Genomic DNA, 22,687 nt, shown 5'->3' with positions numbered 1-22,687 from the left:
ACACGCAGACAGCAGAATCACTCAGCACAGCCTTGAGGCATTGGAGATGAAAAGTTATCAAAAGGCTTTTTCGGCAACAAAGCATGTGGGAGTGGCCAAGTCTCAAAGTCTGACCATTTGCCATAAAACGGGGTGGAATAACTCCCACACACAAGGTCAGAGCCGTATGACACTTTCTGTGTGTCATAACAGACCAGCACTCATCGTAGTCATATGGTCAATTGGTGACATCACTTTAACCCCGACCCTTCTATCTTGGCAGTCAACTATTTTGCTGCCGATGTTGTCCTTTTTACACTCTGACTCAGAGATCTCAAACTGTCTGGTGGCAGAACAAGGTTATGCTACGTCCGTCTCTGAGCACTGATTGGTGGATGAACCGTGTGGGCGTGGCAGAGCGGCATCTCGCGATATTGGCCTTTTTACCGTACTGCTGGCTCTAACTCGCACACGAATGATCCGACTGGCATCAAACCGGATATGAATGATGTTTGTGAACCTCTGAAGAGCCTCATAGGGTAACATCGAATCTGACTCTACAGGCCCCTAAGGCTGTTTCAACAACTATGTCTCCCTGACACATGAGCCAGTCTGCAACAGATTTTGAGTGCATCATCAGGGAACACTGCACAACAAATTGGTGGGTAGATTGATGACATCACTTAGCTCCGCCCACTCAGAGATGAAACTCAGACTTATTTGGTAAAAATATGAACACCTCCAGCTTTTTGTTTGCCTGACATAAAGTGGAAACTTTGTCCACCAACAGATGATAATATGTTTAGACCCGACAGGAAGTTTTGCCATCAAACAGAAAGTGACAGCAACTCCTGTGGGTAACGGGATTACACTCAAACTTTCGAGCCTTGCTCACGGACTCAAACTTAATGCAATATCAAAGCCTACTGGTTAGAAAAATTTGTTTTGGGGACAGTCTATATAATGCTGTGTTTTCTTTGTGTTATTCTCCGGAATTTCAATATTTTTTGATTGAGGCGTTACAGAACTTATGCACGGTAATTTAACTTGCCTTAAAGTTCAAGAAAATGAGGAACGCTTCACGAATTTGCGTGTCATCCTTGCGCAGGGGCCATGCTAATCTTCTCTGTATCGTTCCAATTTTAGTATATGTCCTAGCGAACTAGGACACTAGCACACTCTCTCAGAGCAGTATTTATACCTCTTTGGCCCACTTATATCTTACTGACGGTTTCACTTTCACTATTATAACAAAACAAAACAAGGCCTCCAAGCATGAAGATCTGATGCTGAATTAACTTGTACTTCCTACCTGTACATGAGTACTTTAAAAATGAACCTAAACTGTCCACAAATTTGTTGTTCATTCTTGTGACCTGGACTGTTTTATGCACAGATGCATGATGGGTAATCATGGATTCCATTACATCACAAAGGACAGTGGACAGCCAGCTGAATTCACAAGAACCAGAGATCTGACAGCACATGGCAGGCAAAGTAACCCTGCAGTTCTTATTAGTGACCTATAGGGGGCATCTAACATCTAGCTTTGCACTAGGATGTAAGATTAGAGTAACATACTCCATGTAGAGAAAAAAAACCTATGTAAAAATCTATATAAAAGCTAAAATGAGCTAAAAGCTAAAGCTAGCTAAGTTACCAATGAAGCAGCTAGGATTAGCATGTTAAATTACAGTAACACACTACACGTAGAGTGAAAAACCTTATATAAATGCTAAAAGTAGCAAAAATACCGATGACAGCAGCTAGCACTAGAATGAGAATAATGAGAATGGGAATAACAACATTTGGGACATATGTGTAGCTTCTCAGAAGCTTCAAAAGTGTCTCCTGGAGCCATGGACCAAACGACACAGGAAGTCAGTCGTTTTGGATCAAAGCACCAATTTTGTCTATTTTACACATGTATCTTAGCAAATTCCTCCTACGGTTTGACACGCAGACAGCAGAATCACTCAGCACAGCCTTGAGGCATTGGAGATGAAAAGTTATCAAAAGGCTTTTTCGGCAACAAAGCATGTGGGAGTGGCCAAGTCTCAAAGTCTGACCATTTGCCATAAAACGGGGTGGAATAACTCCCACACACAAGGTCAGAGCCGTATGACACTTTCTGTGTGTCATAACAGACCAGCACTCATCGTAGTCATATGGTCAATTGGTGACATCACTTTAACCCCGACCCTTCTATCTTGGCAGTCAACTATTTTGCTGCCGATGTTGTCCTTTTTACACTCTGACTCAGAGATCTCAAACTGTCTGGTGGCAGAACAAGGTTATGCTAAATCCGTCTCTGAGCACTGATTGGTGGATGAACCGTGTGGGCGTGGCAGAGCGGCATCTCGCGATATTGGCCTTTTTACCGTACTGCTGGCTCTAACTCGCACACGAATGATCCGACTGGCATCAAACCGGATATGAATGATGTTTGTGAACCTCTGAAGAGCCTCATAGGGTAACATCGGAATCTGACTCTACAGCGGCCCCTAAGGCTGTTTCAACAACTATGTCTCCCTGACACATGAGCCAGTCTGCAACAGATTTTGAGTGCATCATCAGGGAACACTGCACAACAAATTGGTGGGTAGATTGATGACATCACTTAGCTCCGCCCACTCAGAGATGAAACTCAGACTTATTTGGTAAAAATATGAACACCTCCAGCTTTTTGTTTCGCCTGACATAAAGTGGAAACTTTGTCCACCAACAGATGATAATATGTTTCGTACCCGACAGGAAGTTTTTGCCATCAAACAGAAAGTGACAGCAACTCCTGTGGGTAACGTGGGATTACACTCAAACTTTCGAGCCTTGCTCACGGACTCAAACTTAATGCAATATCAAAGCCTACTGGTTAGAAAAATTTGTTTTGGGGACAGTCTATATAATGCTGTGTTTTCTTTGTGTTATTCTCCGGAATTTCAATATTTTTCGGATTGAGGCGCGTTACAGAACTTATGCACGGTAATTTAACTTGCCTTAAAGTTCAAGAAAATGAGGAACGCTTCACGAATTTGCGTGTCATCCTTGCGCAGGGGCCATGCTAATCTTCTCTGTATCGTTCCAATTTTAGTATATGTCCTAGCGAACTAGGACACTAGCACACTCTCTCAGAGCAGTATTTATACCTCTTTGGCCCACCTATATCTTACTGACGGTTTCACTTTCACTATTATAACAAAACAAAACAAGGCCTCCAAGCATGAAGATCTGATGCTGAATTAACTTGTACTTCCTACCTGTACATGAGTACTTTAAAAATGAACCTAAACTGTCCACAAATTTGTTGTTCATTCTTGTGACCTGGACTGTTTTATGCACAGATGCATGATGGGTAATCATGGATTCCATTACATCACAAAGGACAGTGGACAGCCAGCTGAATTCACAAGAACCAGAGATCTGACAGCACATGGCAGGCAAAGTAACCCTGCAGTTCTTATTAGTGACCTATAGGGGGCATCTAACATCTAGCTTTGCACTAGGATGTAAGATTAGAGTAACATACTCCATGTAGAGAAAAAAAACCTATGTAAAAATCTATATAAAAGCTAAAATGAGCTAAAAGCTAAAGCTAGCTAAGTTACCAATGAAGCAGCTAGGATTAGCATGTTAAATTACAGTAACACACTACTCGTTGATTGATTAACCTTATCTAAATGCTAAAAGTAGCAAAAATACCGATGACAGCAGCTAGCACTAGAATGAGAATAATGAGAATGGGAATAACAACATTTGGGACATATGTGTAGCTTCTCAGAAGCTTCAAAAGTGTCTCCTGGAGCCATGGACCAAACGACACAGGAAGTCAGTCGTTTTGGATCAAAGCACCAATTTTGTCTATTTTACACATGTATCTTAGCAAATTCCTCCTACACGGTTTGACACGCAGACAGCAGAATCACTCAGCACAGCCTTGAGGCATTGGAGATGAAAAGTTTTCAAAAGGCTTTTTCGGCAACAAAGCATGTGGGAGTGGCCAAGTCTCAAAGTCTGACCATTTGCCATAAAACGGGGTGGAATAACTCACACACACAAGGTCAGAGCCAGATGACACTTTCTGTGTGTCATAACAGACCAGCACTCATCGTAGTCATATGGTCAATTGGTGACATCACTTTAACCCCGACCCTTCTATCTTGGCAGTCAACTATTTTGCTGCCGATGTTGTCCTTTTTACACTCTGACTCAGAGATCTCAAACTGTCTGGTGGCAGAACAAGGTTATGCTACGTCCGTCTCTGAGCACTGATTGGTGGATGAACCGTGTGGGCGTGGCAGAGCGGCATCTCGCGATATTGGCCTTTTTACCGTACTGCTGGCTCTAACTCGCACGAATGATCCGACTGGCATCAAACCGGATATGAATGATGTTTGTGAACCTCTGAAGAGCCTCATAGGGTAACATCGGAATCTGACTCTACAGCGGCCCCTAAGGCTGTTTCAACAACTATGTCTCCCTGACACATGAGCCAGTCTGCAACAGATTTTGAGTGCATCATCAGGGAACACTGCACAACAAATTGGTGGGTAGATTGATGACATCACTTAGCTCCGCCCACTCAGAGATGAAACTCAGACTTATTTGGTAAAAATATGAACACCTCCAGCTTTTTGTTTCGCCTGACATAAAGTGGAAACTTTGTCCACCAACAGATGATAATATGTTTCGTACCCGACAGGAAGTTTTTGCCATCAAACAGAAAGTGACAGCAACTCCTGTGGGTAACGTGGGATTACACTCAAACTTTCGAGCCTTGCTCACGGACTCAAACTTAATGCAATATCAAAGCCTGCTGGTTAGAAAAATTTGTTTTGGGGACAGTGTATATAATGCTGTGTTTTCTTTGTGTTATTCTCCGGAATTTCAATATTTTTCGGATTGAGGCGCGTTACAGAACTTATGCACGGTAATTTAACTTGCCTTAAAGTTCAAGAAAATGAGGAACGCTTCACGAATTTGCATGTCATCCTTGCGCAGGGGCCATGCTAATCTTCTCTGTATCGTTCCAATTTTAGTATATGTCCTAACTAGGACACTAGCACACTCTCTCAGAGCAGTATTTATACCTCTTTGGCCCACCTATATCTTACTGACGGTTTCACTTTCACTATTATAACAAAACAAAACAAGGCCTCCAAGCATGAAGATCTGATGCTGAATTAACTTGTACTTCCTACCTGTACATGAGTACTTTAAAAATGAACCTAAACTGTCCACAAATTTGTTGTTCATTCTTGTGACCTGGACTGTTTTATGCACAGATGCATGATGGGTAATCATGGATTCCATTACATCACAAAGGACAGTGGACAGCCAGCTGAATTCACAAGAACCAGAGATCTGACAGCACATGGCAGGCAAAGTAACCCTGCAGTTCTTATTAGTGACCTATAGGGGGCATCTAACATCTAGCTTTGCACTAGGATGTAAGATTAGAGTAACATACTCCATGTAGAGAAAAAAAACCTATGTAAAAATCTATATAAAAGCTAAAATTAGCTAAAAGCTAAAGCTAGCTAAGTTACCAATGAAGCAGCTAGGATTAGCATGTTAAATTACAGTAACACACTACGTGAGTGAAAAACCTTATATAAATGCTAAAAGTAGCTAAAATACCGATGACAGCAGCTAGCACTAGAATGAGAATAATGAGAATGGGAATAACAACATTTGGGACATATGTGTAGCTTGTCAGAAGCTTCAAAAGTGTCTCCTGGAGCCATGGACCAAACGACACAGGAAGTCGGTCGTTTTGGATCAAAGCACCAATTTTGTCTATTTTACACATGTATCTTAGCAAATTCCTCCTACACGGTTTGACGCAGACAGCAGAATCACTCAGCACAGCCTTGAGGCATTGGAGATGAAAAGTTATCAAAAGGCTTTTTCGGCAACAAAGCATGTGGGAGTGGCCAAGTCTCAAAGTCTGACCATTTGCCATAAAACGGGGTGGAATAACTCCCACACACAAGGTCAGAGCCGTATGACACTTTCTGTGTGTCATAACAGACCAGCACTCATCGTAGTCATATGGTCAATTGGTGACATCACTTTAACCCCGACCCTTCTATCTTGGCAGTCAACTATTTTGCTGCCGATGTTGTCCTTTTTACACTCTGACTCAGAGATCTCAAACTGTCTGGTGGCAGAACAAGGTTATGCTACGTCCGTCTCTGAGCACTGATTGGTGGATGAACCGTGTGGGCGTGGCAGAGCGGCATCTCGCGATATTGGCCTTTTTACCGTACTGCTGGCTCTAACTCGCACACGAATGATCCGACTGGCATCAAACCGGATATGAATGATGTTTGTGAACCTCTGAAGAGCCTCATAGGGTAACATCGGAATCTGACTCTACAGCGGCCCCTAAGGCTGTTTCAACAACTATGTCTCCCTGACACATGAGCCAGTCTGCAACAGATTTTGAGTGCATCATCAGGGAACACTGCACAACAAATTGGTGGGTAGATTGATGACATCACTTAGCTCCGCCCACTCAGAGATGAAACTCAGACTTATTTGGTAAAAATATGAACACCTCCAGCTTTTTGTTTCGCCTGACATAAAGTGGAAACTTTGTCCACCAACAGATGATAATATGTTTCGTACCCGACAGGAAGTTTTTGCCATCAAACAGAAAGTGACAACAACTCCTGTGGGTAACGTGGGATTACACTCAAACTTTCGAGCCTTGCTCACGGACTCAAACTTAATGCAATATCAAAGCCTACTGGTTAGAAAAATTTGTTTTGGGGACAGTGTATATAATGCTGTGTTTTCTTTGTGTTATTCTCCGGAATTTCAATATTTTTCGGATTGAGGCGCGTTACAGAACTTATGCACGGTAATTTAACTTGCCTTAAAGTTCAAGAAAATGAGGAACGCTTCACGAATTTGCGTGTCATCCTTGCGCAGGGGCCATGCTAATCTTCTCTGTATCGTTCCAATTTTAGTATATGTCCTAGCGAACTAGGACACTAGCACACTCTCTCAGAGCAGTATTTATACCTCTTTGGCCCACCTATATCTTACTGACGGTTTCACTTTCACTATTATAACAAAACAAAACAAGGCCTCCAAGCATGAAGATCTGATGCTGAATTAACTTGTACTTCCTACCTGTACATGAGTACTTTAAAAATGAACCTAAACTGTCCACAAATTTGTTGTTCATTCTTGTGACCTGGACTGTTTTATGCACAGATGCATGATGGGTAATCATGGATTCCATTACATCACAAAGGACAGTGGACAGCCAGCTGAATTCACAAGAACCAGAGATCTGACAGCACATGGCAGGCAAAGTAACCCTGCAGTTCTTATTAGTGACCTATAGGGGGCATCTAACATCTAGCTTTGCACTAGGATGTAAGATTAGAGTAACATACTCCATGTAGAGAAAAAAAACCTATGTAAAAATCTATATAAAAGCTAAAGCTAGCTAAGTTACCAATGAAGCAGCTAGGATTAGCATGTTAAATTACAGTAACACACTACACGTAGAGTGAAAAACCTTATATAAATGCTAAAAGTAGCTAAAATACAGATGACAGCAGCTAGCACTAGAATGAGAATAATGAGAATGGGAATAACAACATTTGGGACATATGTGTAGCTTCTCAGAAGCTTCAAAAGTGTCTCCTGGAGCCATGGACCAAACGACACAGGAAGTCAGTCGTTTTGGATCAAAGCACCAATTTTGTCTATTTTACACATGTATCTTAGCAAATTCCTCCTACACGGTTTGACACGCAGACAGCAGAATCACTCAGCACAGCCTTGAGGCATTGGAGATGAAAAGTTATCAAAAGGCTTTTTCGGCAACAAAGCATGTGGGAGTGGCCAAGTCTCAAAGTCTGACCATTTGCCATAAAACGGGGTGGAATAACTCCCACACACAAGGTCAGAGCCGTATGACACTTTCTGTGTGTCATAACAGACCAGCACTCATCGTAGTCATATGGTCAATTGGTGACATCACTTTAACCCCGACCCTTCTATCTTGGCAGTCAACTATTTTGCTGCCGATGTTGTCCTTTTTACACTCTGACTCAGAGATCTCAAACTGTCTGGTGGCAGAACAAGGTTATGCTACGTCCGTCTCTGAGCACTGATTGGTGGATGAACCGTGTGGGCGTGGCAGAGCGGCATCTCGCGATATTGGCCTTTTTACCGTACTGCTGGCTCTAACTCGCACACGAATGATCCGACTGGCATCAAACCGGATATGAATGATGTTTGTGAACCTCTGAAGAGCCTCATAGGGTAACATCGGAATCTGACTCTACAGCGGCCCCTAAGGCTGTTTCAACAACTATGTCTCCCTGACACATGAGCCAGTCTGCAACAGATTTTGAGTGCATCATCAGGGAACACTGCACAACAAATTGGTGGGTAGATTGATGACATCACTTAGCTCCGCCCACTCAGAGATGAAACTCAGACTTATTTGGTAAAAATATGAACACCTCCAGCTTTTTGTTTCGCCTGACATAAAGTGGAAACTTTGTCCACCAACAGATGATAATATGTTTCGTACCCGACAGGAAGTTTTTGCCATCAAACAGAAAGTGACAACAACTCCTGTGGGTAACGTGGGATTACACTCAAACTTTCGAGCCTTGCTCACGGACTCAAACTTAATGCAATATCAAAGCCTACTGGTTAGAAAAATTTGTTTTGGGGACAGTGTATATAATGCTGTGTTTTCTTTGTGTTATTCTCCGGAATTTCAATATTTTTCGGATTGAGGCGCGTTACAGAACTTATGCACGGTAATTTAACTTGCCTTAAAGTTCAAGAAAATGAGGAACGCTTCACGAATTTGCGTGTCATCCTTGCGCAGGGGCCATGCTAATCTTCTCTGTATCGTTCCAATTTTAGTATATGTCCTAGCGAACTAGGACACTAGCACACTCTCTCAGAGCAGTATTTATACCTCTTTGGCCCACCTATATCTTACTGACGGTTTCACTTTCACTATTATAACAAAACAAAACAAGGCCTCCAAGCATGAAGATCTGATGCTGAATTAACTTGTACTTCCTACCTGTACATGAGTACTTTAAAAATGAACCTAAACTGTCCACAAATTTGTTGTTCATTCTTGTGACCTGGACTGTTTTATGCACAGATGCATGATGGGTAATCATGGATTCCATTACATCACAAAGGACAGTGGACAGCCAGCTGAATTCACAAGAACCAGAGATCTGACAGCACATGGCAGGCAAAGTAACCCTGCAGTTCTTATTAGTGACCTATAGGGGGCATCTAACATCTAGCTTTGCACTAGGATGTAAGATTAGAGTAACATACTCCATGTAGAGAAAAAAAACCTATGTAAAAATCTATATAAAAGCTAAAGCTAGCTAAGTTACCAATGAAGCAGCTAGGACTAGCATATTAAATTACAGTAACATACTATATGTAGAATGAAAAAAACCTATATAAATGCTAAAAGTAGCCAAAAAATCTAAAAGTAGCTAAAATACCAATGATAGCAGCTCTCACTAGACTGACAAAACCTTCGAAAAAGCTACAATTAGTTGAAACAGTAAAGACGGCTAAAAGACTAATGACAGCACTTGCATGTTGACCTAAAATTAGCTATGTAGCTAAAGCTAGCAAAAAATACTAATGGTAGCATGCAGGCTACCATTGGCATGCTCACCTACACTAACATACTATAGGCAGGGTGGAAAAACTCATGCAACAGAAAGATATAAAAAGCTAAAGAGGGATTTTATAAAAATGGTAAAAGATATGAAAAAGCTCAAATACACAGAAGTTGAAGGCATTATTACATTTTAGAATTTTAATTTCTATGTTAAAGTATGTGGAAGTAGTCAAGTTTGCAAAACAGGTACGTTTTAGAGGATTTCTTTTTGCATTCATTCAATGTATGATTTTTTCAATGGAAAAAAGTTATAAAACTTTAAAAAGTATAAAAGTTATAAATACCCTAAGTCATGACCCACATTAGCAGATTTAGGTGAATATAATAAAAGTTGAATGATGAATATTGCAAAAAGTATGCAGGAGAAGTTAAACGGAGAAAAATGAATGGAGGCAAAGCATACAGCTCCAGTAAGCATTGTTGGAGTCCCTCGCAACTCATCGCTGCTACAACCCAATGGCGACTGCGAGAGCTCCAGCTCTCGCGGGATAAGAGAGCCACCGTTGACTCTCTTATGCAGTCCGCTAGGTGATACACAAACGTGTTCAGCAGTGCTCCCTGATGACTCAGATCAGTGCAAGTACCGGTTGATCAGTGCGGTTGATGCCTTAAGGAGATTTAGCTGATGCAATAACCTTGGGGGTGAAGTGGAGTCAAATTACAATTTAATGCTATTGGGCTCTTTAGAGGTTAGCAAAAGTCAATCCTAACAAGTTTGGTGCAATCGGGATGATGCATGTATGATTTAGAGCCTACCGTATACAAACAGTGAGAGATTAGAATTTGCCATTCAGCCACGACCGCATGCGCTCGCCAATCGCCAATGTTGGGAAAAGTATTTACTATCATGTTGTTCTATTTCATTGAACACAGGTTGAAGTCTGCATGGACGATAGAGCAAGAGAAAGAACAACACTGGGGGAAAAAAGGTGACTTCCAGTTGTAAGGGGGTGGGGCTAGGGTGATGTTATTAATTGAGCATGTGAATGTGGTGAGCTCTTGTCTGTCATGATACAAAAGAAGTTTGATGCAGCTGGGAGCTTATGTGGGGAAGATATTCCAACTTGATGTTTTATGGTGAATGGTCAGATTTGAGGCTTGGCCACACCCCACATGTTTTGACGTACAAAATATCCTTTCATAACTATTGACTTTCAAAACCTCAACGCTGTGCTGACTGATTTTGAAGCCTGGATCTCAAAAGCTGTAGGAGGAGTTTGATCAGATATGACGTCTATAAAATGACATGATTGCGGTTTTGATCCAAAATGGCCGACTCCCTGATGGGTTTTGACCATAGCTCCCAGAAACTATTTTGGGGAGGTTTAGGAGGGAGGGAGCTCCAAGCTGGAGCATTGGGTTGATGTGGAAAAATTACAATAAGGTATATAGGTGGTGCATTGTATGATAAGGCATTAAGACGATCACGAATGGTTGCCATGGGAGATTCAAGTATTTCTCAAACATGCATGAAAAAGTTATGGCAATACGCCAGGTTTTTTGATGAGGGAATAATTCAATACCAGTATATAAAGCTCAAAAAGTCATTCATTCAACAAGATGTCTGAAATATTTCTGAGATTTTGACCTGACAGCATCATGCAGCTACTGCAGAGTGTACATTTGTTTGGGTCAAAAGTATTTAGAACACAACCCAGACTAGATTTTCTCTCATAAATCCAACAAACTGAGACCACCTTTCACTTTCTTGTTTTTAGTTTAGTCACTTCCTGTTTCCTTTTGAACAACTGCAAAGCAAATGTATCTAGAGGTATAAATAAAGTAACAACCTTTCTGTTGGGACTCCAGATCAGTTTTCTCATCAAAGACTGCAGAGAAAAATCTTTTTTGATAAAAAGTTGTTTTTTTTTTTAGTAATCTGTAGCGTAGGCGACAGAATAAATTTAACTCATTATTGTGTGTCCTTGTGTATCCCTTTATTGGGATGAGTAGAGTGTGTGTGTGTGCGTGCGTGTGTGTGTGTGTGTGTGGGTGTGTGGGTGGGCGATATGTCAACATCTCGAAGGATCTTTAGATCCAGATTCTTCAATCTTCACTTACACACAGACATTCCAACTATTAATACTTCTCCTCTGATCTCTTTGCTTTCGTTGTGCCTTACGGCCACAACATCTCTCCATCTCAAATAGGAGACGTCTTTAAAAGGATCTGAGCCACAGTCTTAAAGCGTTGGCAAAGCGGAGAGACAAAGGAAGGATTTTCCGTGAAAGACGTGGATTTGGAGAGAGTCATACTATCAGCGTGTGGCAGTAAATGAGGAACACAGGTACAGAAAGACGCATCATGTCAAATCAAAAGCCATTAATGCAACAAGTCAGGGATACCAAGCTTTGTGGCAGCCCCACCAGGAATAGCTGACAGCCTCCTTTATAGAGTCAGACAGCAGTACTACAACATTACACAAGGTGGCAGCAAACATAGAGAGGTTTCTCAGACCATTCATAACAATGTCTATTTTTTTCAGAGTTCTAGGTTCTGCTTCAAGCTTCGCTTCTCTTCCCTGTACAGCATGCATTAGGTGCCTTTCCACTTAGTCATCCTTTGTTACAGTCCAGATGCACCTGGACTCTCACAAACACACACACTTCCAGTTTAAAGTCACTGTAGAGTAAGCAAAATCAGCCCATCTGTCATACCATGTTTGTACCTGAGGGAAATTGAAATTAGTTGACTGCGATCAACAGGTAAAACTAAATTATAATTTTAGAATCCATAAAATACATTTGTTATTCTACAGGAACTGCTAATTGGCTCGGTTTGGGAAATGAGGAGGAGCTTTGTGGAAATAGGCGGAGCTCTGTGAGGGCAAACACTTCGGCACCCAAGAATGGTTGCCATAGGAGATTCAGGGAGTCCTCAAAGATGCATGGATGAGTTACAGCAACACTCTGAGTATGTTTTTGATGATGGAATGACATTATAACATGATATAAAGGTCAAAAAAGTCAATTTTACATAATAACCCCTCATTAATTAATCTTTTTTTGTCACTATGAATAACATTCAGTGTTCTTTATTTTCTATTTATGGATGAAATCTAACCTACAGTTCAGACACATTGAAATTCTTATCCATGGTTGTCTTAGATGGTTGTAAAGGGAAGAAAATAGTACAAAATGTACAAATAGTATAAAATAGAAAATTGCTAAACAAGAGCATTATGTACACAATTCAAAACACAAATACTTGGTCTATTTAAAAGGTTAAATGTATTGCACAGTTAGGAGTACTGCACATTTCCCAAGACATAAAAGCCTGTTACATAGATGGCAATAAACCACTTCATACAGAACTGGTGAATGAAAAAATGTACTCATGTAAAATAGAAGATAAAAAAAAGAAAAAAGTAAATGGAAAATTCTGAAGCTGGTTTTTAAAGGAAACCTTTAAAAATCTGTTCTCTCTTCCAACCCTGTACTTTTTTCTGAGACAATTGAGAAAGAAAAAAAAGCCAACATCAATCAAGTTCATTTACAGTTGAAACTATTTTTCTTGTCACAGTTTGAATGTTCTGCATTCGAAATTAAAGGTCGCCAACTGGGCGCCGTGTCATCCCGTTAAACCCGTGAGGAACAATAGCTCTGCACCATCCTAGCAGCTAAACCGCGTTAAACCTGAACAACTTTGAAACATCATGACTTTCAGCAAATATTAGACAATATAGCAAATTAAAGTACATCTTACAGCTCTAGAAAAACCAAAAAGCAGTGGCACTTTCTGCCACTTCTATCCATCTATACATGTTTCTATATATCTGTCCTTCTTGTTCTCCTGTAGATGTTCACAGGAAGTCGAATCCTTTCCCTGCTGGCACTAGATGAGAGAACTGATACACTATGAATATATCAGAGAATTCACAGAAGTATATACAGAAGTAGGTCAATTAAAAAAAACTCTCTTTTACTAAACTTTTTATTATAAAATTGCTAAAAAATAAAATCATCTGGATTTTCTCCAGGTACTCCTTTGACACCAGAAAGAAAAGGAACCATCATGGCACTGAAACAACTGTTGTAAAATACGCAACAAGTATCGAAGAATCCCTGAATTACTATTCTGATTTAGAAAATTACATCAAATTTCCTCTAATATGTGTACCTCTTGTAAAAGAGCACTTTTCAGTTTCCATTAGAACAACTCAAGCATCTGAAATCACCCCATGCCTCCTACATCATTTTTGCTCCGTTCTTCACTGGATTTTACCTTGTCATCGTGTGACAAGGTATCAGAAAGAAAATCATCCCCAGCGATATTAAACAACACATTTCTTTGCCAACAGCTAGCTTGCATAATGACTGAAGTAATTCTGCTTGAGCGCTTTAACCATAATAGCCGTAATTGTAGGGAAATCCTTTAAGATAGCTGAAGGTGAAATGTGTTTTAATGCAGTGCTAAGGCTGAATAACCACCATCTACAAAAACAGTGCATACGTATATTTAATACGTACACCAATTGCTTTATTAGCGACACTTTGCTAATAATATTGTTGGACCCTCTTTAGCAGCCAGAACTGTATTAACTATGCAATTACATATATATATTGCATGCATCACTTATCACAGATTAATATTGGGTTGACAGACAGAAATGGTAGTGACTTCTCCCTTGCCATTTCTCTGTCGGCGGAAAGAGGAAGCTCCGGCTCCCCATGCTGTAGTGACCCTTTTCAGTCAGTCTTCAAAGAGAATTGACAGTGAAAAGGTTTTAATAGTTAGAGCCAAGAGCAGAAACAGATCGGACTGACACAAACGAGCACATTCTCCACAAAAGAACATCATTTTCTTGAGTAATACTATAAACGTGAGTCGATGTCTGTTCTATTTTTGTTTTTGGGCGTCTGTAACTGAAAACATATCTAAAATTTACGGAGCGGTGCCTCGGTTTTAGAGTCACTTTCTATACTTTTTTTGCTACGTTTCAATCAAAGCAAACAAAAATGTGCATTTTTTGGTTTTCTTTCTGCTTCATTTAATAATGAGCACATTTTAAAAAGCTTTCTGGAAAAAAGTTACAAATTTCCTGGAATAAATCAGCTTTTCGATAATATTCTAATTTATTAAATGGGGGAGTATGGGCAAATGTCAACATTTCACATAAAATAATGCATCTATCTTTTTTTCCCAAACATTTGGTGTTTTACTTCAACTTTAAGCCTGATAATAATACTTATTCTGTAAAAATTACAGATTTTCTGTAGTAGATATTTTCAAAAACTATAGGACTGCTGCTTATATATATATATATATATATATATATATATATATAGTTCTATTTCAAAAGCTCAATGGATATTTCTAGCTCTAAAATTTTATTCAGCCTAACTGAGGGCAAAAATTCCGACTTCTTCCTACAACTTTCAAGTAGAGTAAAATATCACATTTAGTTTTTTCTTTTAATTTACACCCTGGACAGGTTTCTAGTCCATCAAAAGACACTCGAAAAACTCCGCACTCTGAAATGCACTTGGATCTTATTTCTAATACTTTATGGATTTCTCTTTTTTTTATCTCTTTGTTTTGTTTTGTTCTTGATCTGCCTTTACTAAGACTATAAAGGCAACTTTTGTCAGCCACTTGAGGGATTAGACAGACACATCTGACATCTAAACAGGCACCACATATTGTCACAGCAGTCCCAATATTATTACAATGGGCTGGTAAGAATCGTCAAAGAAGTGGAAGTCTGACACAGAAAACCAGAGTTGTTCCTATATTTCACAGCGACGTCAACAAGAGCCATATTAAGCGGATAAACCAGTCCTTATGAATAATTGACTTCACTCTCCAGATACAGAAGCAACAGCCGTCCACAAATAACAGATATGTAAGCTGGCATCACTAGATGTCTCCCATGAGCAACACCCACAAACGGCGCAAAGGCAATCACACAAAGAGCTAACTGGTTTACTGCAGAACATGAGCATTTCCTGTTCTGCGCTTCGAGCCGCTGTAATATACTGGATACTGACTCATTGTCGCCGATTTGTATATTTATGCCAGTATTTCCATATTCATGCGATTTCACAGTGACATCAGGGGGATTCGATTTTGTGGCGTCTTAGAGATTTCTCAAGTGGAACACATTTCTAACCCAAATTCAGCATCCTCATTCGCCCGAGCTGTATGAATTATGAAGGCATACGGAACGCGGTGACTTCTTGAGAAACACCGCAGTGAGGAGATCAAAATGTCTTCTCCCTTATTCTCAACACAACATTTTAGCAGTTTGAAGGGAACTGTCCAACAGAAATGAAATGCACACTTCGCACGGCGTCTTTTTTTTTTTTTCAGACGTATTTTAAATGCATAGCGTTATGCCCGCCACAGGGCGGGCGTCGACTTCAAAGGGTTAATCTCCTATGGCAGCCATTCATCTGTGCAAAACGCCTGGTTGCACCTAGCCCCGCCTTCAAGATGCGCTTCCTCCTCAAAGCTGCAGTTTCCAAGCTTCCGCCTCACAGACTAGCAGTCCTCTGCGTCTACCCCCCAATTCAGCTCCTTCAGACTAGCCAGGAGCAATTAGCAAACTGCACATCAGCTGAACTGATTACTTCTCAGTGCAATAGTGGTAAAAAAAAACTTTGTTAAAGGGTGAATAGAGGTGAATAGATGACTTCCTGAAGGTGGAGTTTCGGAAAGAGCAGGAGCTTCTTAAAGAGACAGAGGCTCAATTCCCAGGTGTTAAATTACAAAGTGAAATTTCTTTTAAGTCATATTTGATATATATAGTACTTTTTAAACTAGAGTTAACAAACATAGTTGTGATATGTAACTATGTATTAATTCTGTTTATATATTTAAGAATTGGTGCTTGTATGCTTTGTTTTGAACGTCGTCTATGTACTTTTATATTGTTCTGCACACTTGAAATGCCTGACTGTCTGCAAAACAAATAAAGGAACTGAACTGAGCTGTACAGGTCTGACTGTCAACAGCTGAGTTCAACATAGCAAACATAAGTTGCTATAAAAGCTCAAGTTTATTACTGCAGTAGAAAAAAAGTTGTTAAAGAATGTTAAGTGTCACAGTCCGCTGTACAAGTTTTAGTCTCTTAACTGATCAGTTTAAAGTCAGTACAAGTAATGGTTCAGGAGTTATCAGCGGCCGCAGCTTCGGCTGATGAACAGCCTCCAGGCCTAAAGATGCTTATCTGACACGATCCGAAATGGAGCGGTCAGGTGGCCCAGATGACAGACCTATTGCATGTTTGTGTTTACTTTCCAAATTTTCATGCTCGCAACAAGGAGATGACAGATCAGATGGTGAGAAGAAAAATGCATTTAGAATACAGACGCCATAGCTTTTTCTCCAGCTTTGATAAATCAACTATTAAATATTTTTGGATCTATTTTTAAGGGAACATCAGAGCTGGAGACATGCTGCTCAAGTGGATGAAGGGTTTTGTTTTAAGTGCAACTTTATATAGAGAAGGTTAAACTTTAAAAAAAACAAAAATATATATATATTTTTTTTATAAAAGGGCAAATAAGATGGAGTTTCTACATCTTTAGGACATTTTTGATGTGTTACAATGTAAAGAATTTGGGCATCTGTGGTTTCAAACATTAAAGTGAAATGTGACGTACAGCCTGTGCAGCTTCAAGCCAAACTGATGACAGACACTGTATGGATTTTGAAATAACATCTAAAGTGCAACAATTTACAATGGGAGATAAATTGTTACAGCCAGTTCCCTTTGGGTAAAAGTGTATTTTTCTGTTATCCCCATTTCCCCTGACTTGTCCGTGTCAAAATGCAGGCGGTAATTTACCGTCTACACGGCCCTAAAGCTGTCAGACAGTTCTTATTTAGCTCACTGAAATGGAGTGAGGGTGTGTTTGCCTGTTAACAATAAAAAGAAATACGCATCAATGAAGATACAGCCTTTTGGTGATGGTACGGGTCCAGGTGTGTAGTCTTAACCAAGTATTTCTGGTCTGGTTTCTAGAGCAAATATCTTAGTACACTTGAAATAAGTCAGAAATAACTCACAAGAAACTTTCCAGCTAGATATTGGAGCTTAAGCAAATAATCCTTAATACGGATGATAAAGTAATTGTTCCATTGGTAGGCCTGTCATGATAAATTGTGCTGGACAATAAATTGTCCCAAAAGTTATTGCGATAAAGACTAATGTGGTTTTGAGAGCATTTTCATGCAATATAATGGAAATGGCATAATAATGTAAAAACACATTCTCAAAGATTAATAAACTTAAATTCTAATGAACATTTAACACTGGAACTGGAAGACATTTTAAATATCCAAAATAAATAAACAAAACAACAAATCAAATGAATTATGAAGTCACTGTAAACAAAACTGTCTTTCAAGAGAAGAGCTAATCAAACCACCAGACTCAACTTTTGTTGTCCAATTTTTGTCAGAAAGAGGGAAAAGAGAAAAATGATAAATCATGCAAATGAAACTCATTAAGCTTGTTTTAATTTTTCATGTGATTAATTGATCTATTGTTTATTGTGACATGCCTATCCACTGGCAAATATTTTCATTTACAACAAGATATTTCTCCCATGTTATAAGTGAAATAATCTTCCAATGGAATCAGTACTTTTTGCATTAATATTAAGGAATTATTTACTTGAAACAAGCTCCTTTATTTTGCTTGTAAGTTAGTTTTATCTTGTTTCAAGACAACAAAGATATTTGCACTAGAAACTACACTAAAAACCCTTGGTAAGGTTTCGTATTTTTGCAATGATGTCTTCAGTGGCGTCTACTTCCATGCCATGTTTCTACTTTCATATGTTTTACTTTACATTGCTATGACCTGGCAAACTAAATGACACTTTACATATTTCATTATGTGGTGACAATGCAAGTTACTGTACCATTGGGAATGGTGCTTCTCAAGGTAATGAGCTACATTATATTTCATGTCCCTCAGGCACAGACCAGACAACAAAGCGGCCGCATTTCCATGGAGCTCTGTGATTAGCCATGCTGCGTAAAGAACTCTCCCTTACCTTGCGTCACATGTGAGATCCCAGGTGGAGAACTCATGGTCACTAAGGTTATCGACCGCTGCAGGAGCTTTTGACCAGACGCCGTGACGTTTGATGGCGACCGGCTCATGGCCAGCCTCCAGTGAGGGCAAATGGCTGCAGCAAGTACCCATTCTTCACACAGAAGGAAATAAAAAAGCTATAAAATGTCCAGATGTTTGGTCTTTAACCACCTTCGTTGTCTTTGTGCATCTTCCATTTCCTCAAGATGTAATACTTCCACATTCAAGCAAGTCAGGAAATCTTAGAAGAAGTGCTTCCTTTACATTTCATCAGTTGTTTCTCTCCAGTCAGAGCGGCTGATGTTGGAGTCGCCTGGCCCTGACAGTTTTTACCCTCCTCGTTACTCTGACAGAAGTCTTTCTGTCTCCCACCACCCGCCAGCCCACAACATGGTATCAACCATCTTGTTGTTCGTCTCAGTCGCTGTTTGTATTTGAGTCCTTCAATCCCTCCTTTGTGAGCGTCCTTTCAGAACCCAGTGTGGAACACAGACGGAGGCCGCACAATTTCCAATCCCAAGTTTCAGATAAAGATGATCCGACATCAGTCATGTTGGCCTGAGAAAGACCGGTCAAGCCTACGCCGTAGCTGTGAGTGGGCTTGCTATGTAGAGAAATTCAACAACTGTTCTCCATATTCCTCATTCCGGGCTCCAAATTATAATTCCATGTCCTAAAGGAATACCTTAGGTTAATCTCAAGACCATTACAGATTGAACTTAAAGGGACTTCCTCTAAACTTTTGAACGAATGTGTCCAACCGTTCAGTGTTTTGGTACTTTTTTCACAACTTGCTGTTCTCTTACAAGGAACAAAATTCACAACAAGTGTTTGATTCATGTATTGAAATGGTGTTTTAAACAGTCCCCCTAATAACGCGGTTCACATTTTGATGCCAAGTGACCAAGACGACACCAAACACCTGAAAACATATGTCCGTTTTCATTGCGGGGTCTCAAACAGGATGTCTTCAGGTTAAAGTCGTTGCCAAGCTTAGAGTGTCACAGAGTTATCAGAAGGTTGCAATAGAGGTATTTTCTAAAACATGGGAATGATGTTGATGGAAAGCATCGTTTCAATTTCCCTGTCTACCAAAGAACACAGAGTACCCATGTTTCCAAATCAATAATTCTGTTGACATTTCAATAGATAAGTGGAAAACCTCTCTGGGCATTGTTTGTGGGGAGCGGCATTTATTTAAAGTACAATTTGTAACAGAAAGTTGACTTTTACAAAAATGTAAAGAGGTCCGCTTAATTTTTTTTCCCACTCAGTCGGATTTCATAATTCACTTGGAACAGCGGCATAATGATTATTGGTTAGGTGGGAACAAAAGGCAAACACTTAATTATGTTCCAAAAAAAACTAGCAAATATGTTGATGATGATGACTGTGGTGGGCGATGGGAATTTACAATTTTATCTTATTCTGTGGTATTTACTGCATCAACTTTAAAAGTGACAATGAAAAAATAGGGAATTATGTGGAAAGGATACAGACTTTTTGAAATGGGTTTCAATATAAACATCGGTGATATTTAAAAGTATGATTCCTGACTCCAAACCACGCACAATCACTGCATTTAGCCATATTTTTGTATTTATTGGTATTTGTTGAGGCTCATACGGATCCAAAAGAGGTGAACATTTTTATTTTGAAAAGAAAGTTTTCACAATAACATTGAATCCCTAATCAGATTACAATTTATCATGTGCTATTTTCTGATAGGGGAAATTATAAAATGTTTATAATTTTTCAAATTATACTAAAACTAGATTTTTAAATACTGTAAGAACACATTATAAACTGAAATAGTTTGACATTCAGCACACCACCTAATTAGTTCTTATGTTAGTTAAAGGAAATCAACCATTTAGACAGAAGTTTTTCTTACGTTCTCAAATTCCAGTCCAACACATTCCTAAAAATATCCGCCTGATGAATCTGTGATGTACTTAGTTTTTTCTGTTAGAATCTGTGAATTAATACTAAAGCCTCACGGCGAGGTTAAATATTCAAGACATCCATTTTCAGACTTACTTCTCAGACAGAGATGAACAACCATTCATGTGCCATACCAAAAAAAACAAAAAAAGGATCAAAGAGTAATATTTATGTCTGCAACACAAAGAAAAAGAAGGAGAGAAAACAAGAGGCAGAGGGAGGAGCAGGGGGGAAAAAATGCATCAACTAGAAGAGAACATGAATGAGAGATGAAATATCAGCTACAGAGTGAGGCATTGAGGGAACAATACTCTTTGATGCACTAATGTTGCTGTGTGCAGAGGATCAAGACACACAGCATCCCGCCTATTCTGGACCTGCTGTTCTGGACTTATCTCCAAAACAGCAGGAGAGAAACAGTCAGTGAAGTAACCCTTCACACCGACATTAATCTGACCCGCAAGGTAAACGCACCATGATGACCTTCTCAACTCAGTGCTAATTAATCTAATAAGTCAAAAATAAATGTTTTGACTGTGTAGTAAATGAGTATTTACAACTACCAAATATTACAGCAGTCGCCCCTACATGGCTTGTGTCAAACACCAAACGACACCCACCGGTCTCAAACCTCTACAGGAGGCCAGCGCATCATTACAATAGATACTGGCAGTCGATTTTTTTTCTTTAGATTTTTAGTACTCTAAATGCATTTTTCTATTAAGTGAATTACCAGAAAAGACCAGAAAAAAATTTCAGCCCATTATGTCTAACGGTTTTTGAGGTTTTGGGGGGTAGGTGTACCTTGCCACAAACCCACCTTTGACTAAAAATAGATGGGGTTTTTGAAAGCTGATTACTTAAAAAATGTGTCAATTTGACACTTAGTTGTAATGACATTCTTTAAATATATAGATCATATTACAAAACAAGAAAATGCACAGTATAAATAGCTTAATTTAAAAATGAAGACTCTTTTAAAAGATGTCATTTTGAAAAATAAAACAAATTTCAATATTGATCCCAACAGCAGACATGGCATCTTTGGGATACCATATTAAAAAATATATGTTGAAACCAAGCCCCAAAAGCATTTTTTTCAGCCTGCAGTGTGGTCTTAACAGGCTCAGATTTTTGTAGAGGTCTGGGACTGTTTACTAAAGATTTATTAGGCTGCAAAAATGCTTCCAAAGCTAATTTGACCGATGGAAACAAATTTCAAAAATTGACAAAATTGAGTATTTTATGACCACTCCCCAAATTTGTATTTTTCATCAGATTTCAATAAAACTTCTCTACTACAAATGAATTAGGCTGATAAATTAAATAAAGGCATCAATTTTTTGGCCAACTTTAATAGTTTCCTAGATATTGCTGGTAGGAAATAGGGATTTTTTTTGTTTGATTTTTAAAAAATCTAATTTTAGAGAATTTTTGACTTGCATCAAAAGGTAAGTTTTTTTATGCTTTTCAATGAAACTTCCTTCCTAGATGTATTTATTTATAGCTATCTTTACTAGGGTTTTTAATATTGTTGGCAGAAAATAGAATTTTTTTTTTGATTTATTTTTTTATGGAAAATTCCCTTCTTCGCATAAATAATGTGTCCTAATCAGGCTAACTATTAGAAAATGCAAGTGTTTTATTTGCTTCAATATACATAAAGTGGGTATCATTGTAAAGGAAAATTAATAATAAACTTTAACACAGTCGTTTTGCTTTTGGAAAAAATATTTTAAAAGGACTATTGATGATGGGAAGTTAGGCTATTTTCCTTGATCAGCATGCCTTCTCTCCTATTCCTGAGTGGAAAGAGCGTCGCTGCCAGTACCTAATTAGAAGGGAGGGGCGGGCGGCGAAGGAGGGGGGTGAAGGAGAGACACTGAGGTGGGGGGCTAGTGTATGATAGAGGGAGGGGGATTAGCGTATTGTTAGAAGGGCGGAGGGGTAAAGGAGGGCGGACCAGGGGTAACGTGGGTGTCGAAGGAGAAGATGGGAGATGGTGGGGGGGCTAA

General features: G+C 39.4%; 1 protein-coding gene and 5 non-coding genes across 14 annotated transcripts in view; all 6 read right to left on the bottom strand.

Annotated features, from left to right (window-relative positions):
* plekha7a (pleckstrin homology domain containing, family A member 7a) overlaps positions 1–22,687 on the bottom strand; it is a 159,277-nt gene that overhangs the window by 117,300 nt on the left and 19,290 nt on the right. The window contains exon 1 of one of the 9 annotated variants that reach the window (XM_044125300.1): positions 18,688–18,997. The exons of the other annotated variants lie outside the window; for them this stretch is intronic. Coding sequence (XP_043981235.1) covers positions 18,688–18,839 — 152 coding nt within the window. The 5' untranslated portion in view covers positions 18,840–18,997. Of the gene's footprint in view, positions 1–18,687; positions 18,998–22,687 lie in introns of those variants that run through there. 9 annotated transcript variants of the gene reach the window in all.
* On the bottom strand, positions 1,043–1,148 carry LOC122836364. Its single transcript, XR_006371510.1, has one exon. It is a non-coding gene; the product is annotated as a U6 spliceosomal RNA (small nuclear RNA).
* On the bottom strand, positions 2,988–3,093 carry LOC122836363. The gene has a single exon (XR_006371509.1). It is a non-coding gene; the product is annotated as a U6 spliceosomal RNA (small nuclear RNA).
* On the bottom strand, positions 4,933–5,034 carry LOC122836368. The gene has a single exon (XR_006371514.1). It is a non-coding gene; the product is annotated as a U6 spliceosomal RNA (small nuclear RNA).
* On the bottom strand, positions 6,871–6,976 carry LOC122836362. Its single transcript, XR_006371508.1, has one exon. It is a non-coding gene; the product is annotated as a U6 spliceosomal RNA (small nuclear RNA).
* LOC122836361 lies at positions 8,801–8,906 on the bottom strand. The gene has a single exon (XR_006371507.1). It is a non-coding gene; the product is annotated as a U6 spliceosomal RNA (small nuclear RNA).

Source organism: Gambusia affinis, linkage group LG08 (assembly GCF_019740435.1).
Source record: "Gambusia affinis linkage group LG08, SWU_Gaff_1.0, whole genome shotgun sequence".
Taxonomy (NCBI): domain Eukaryota; kingdom Metazoa; phylum Chordata; class Actinopteri; order Cyprinodontiformes; family Poeciliidae; genus Gambusia; species Gambusia affinis.
Note: the sequence above shows the minus strand (reverse complement) of the source record. Positions and strands in the feature narration are given on the sequence as shown.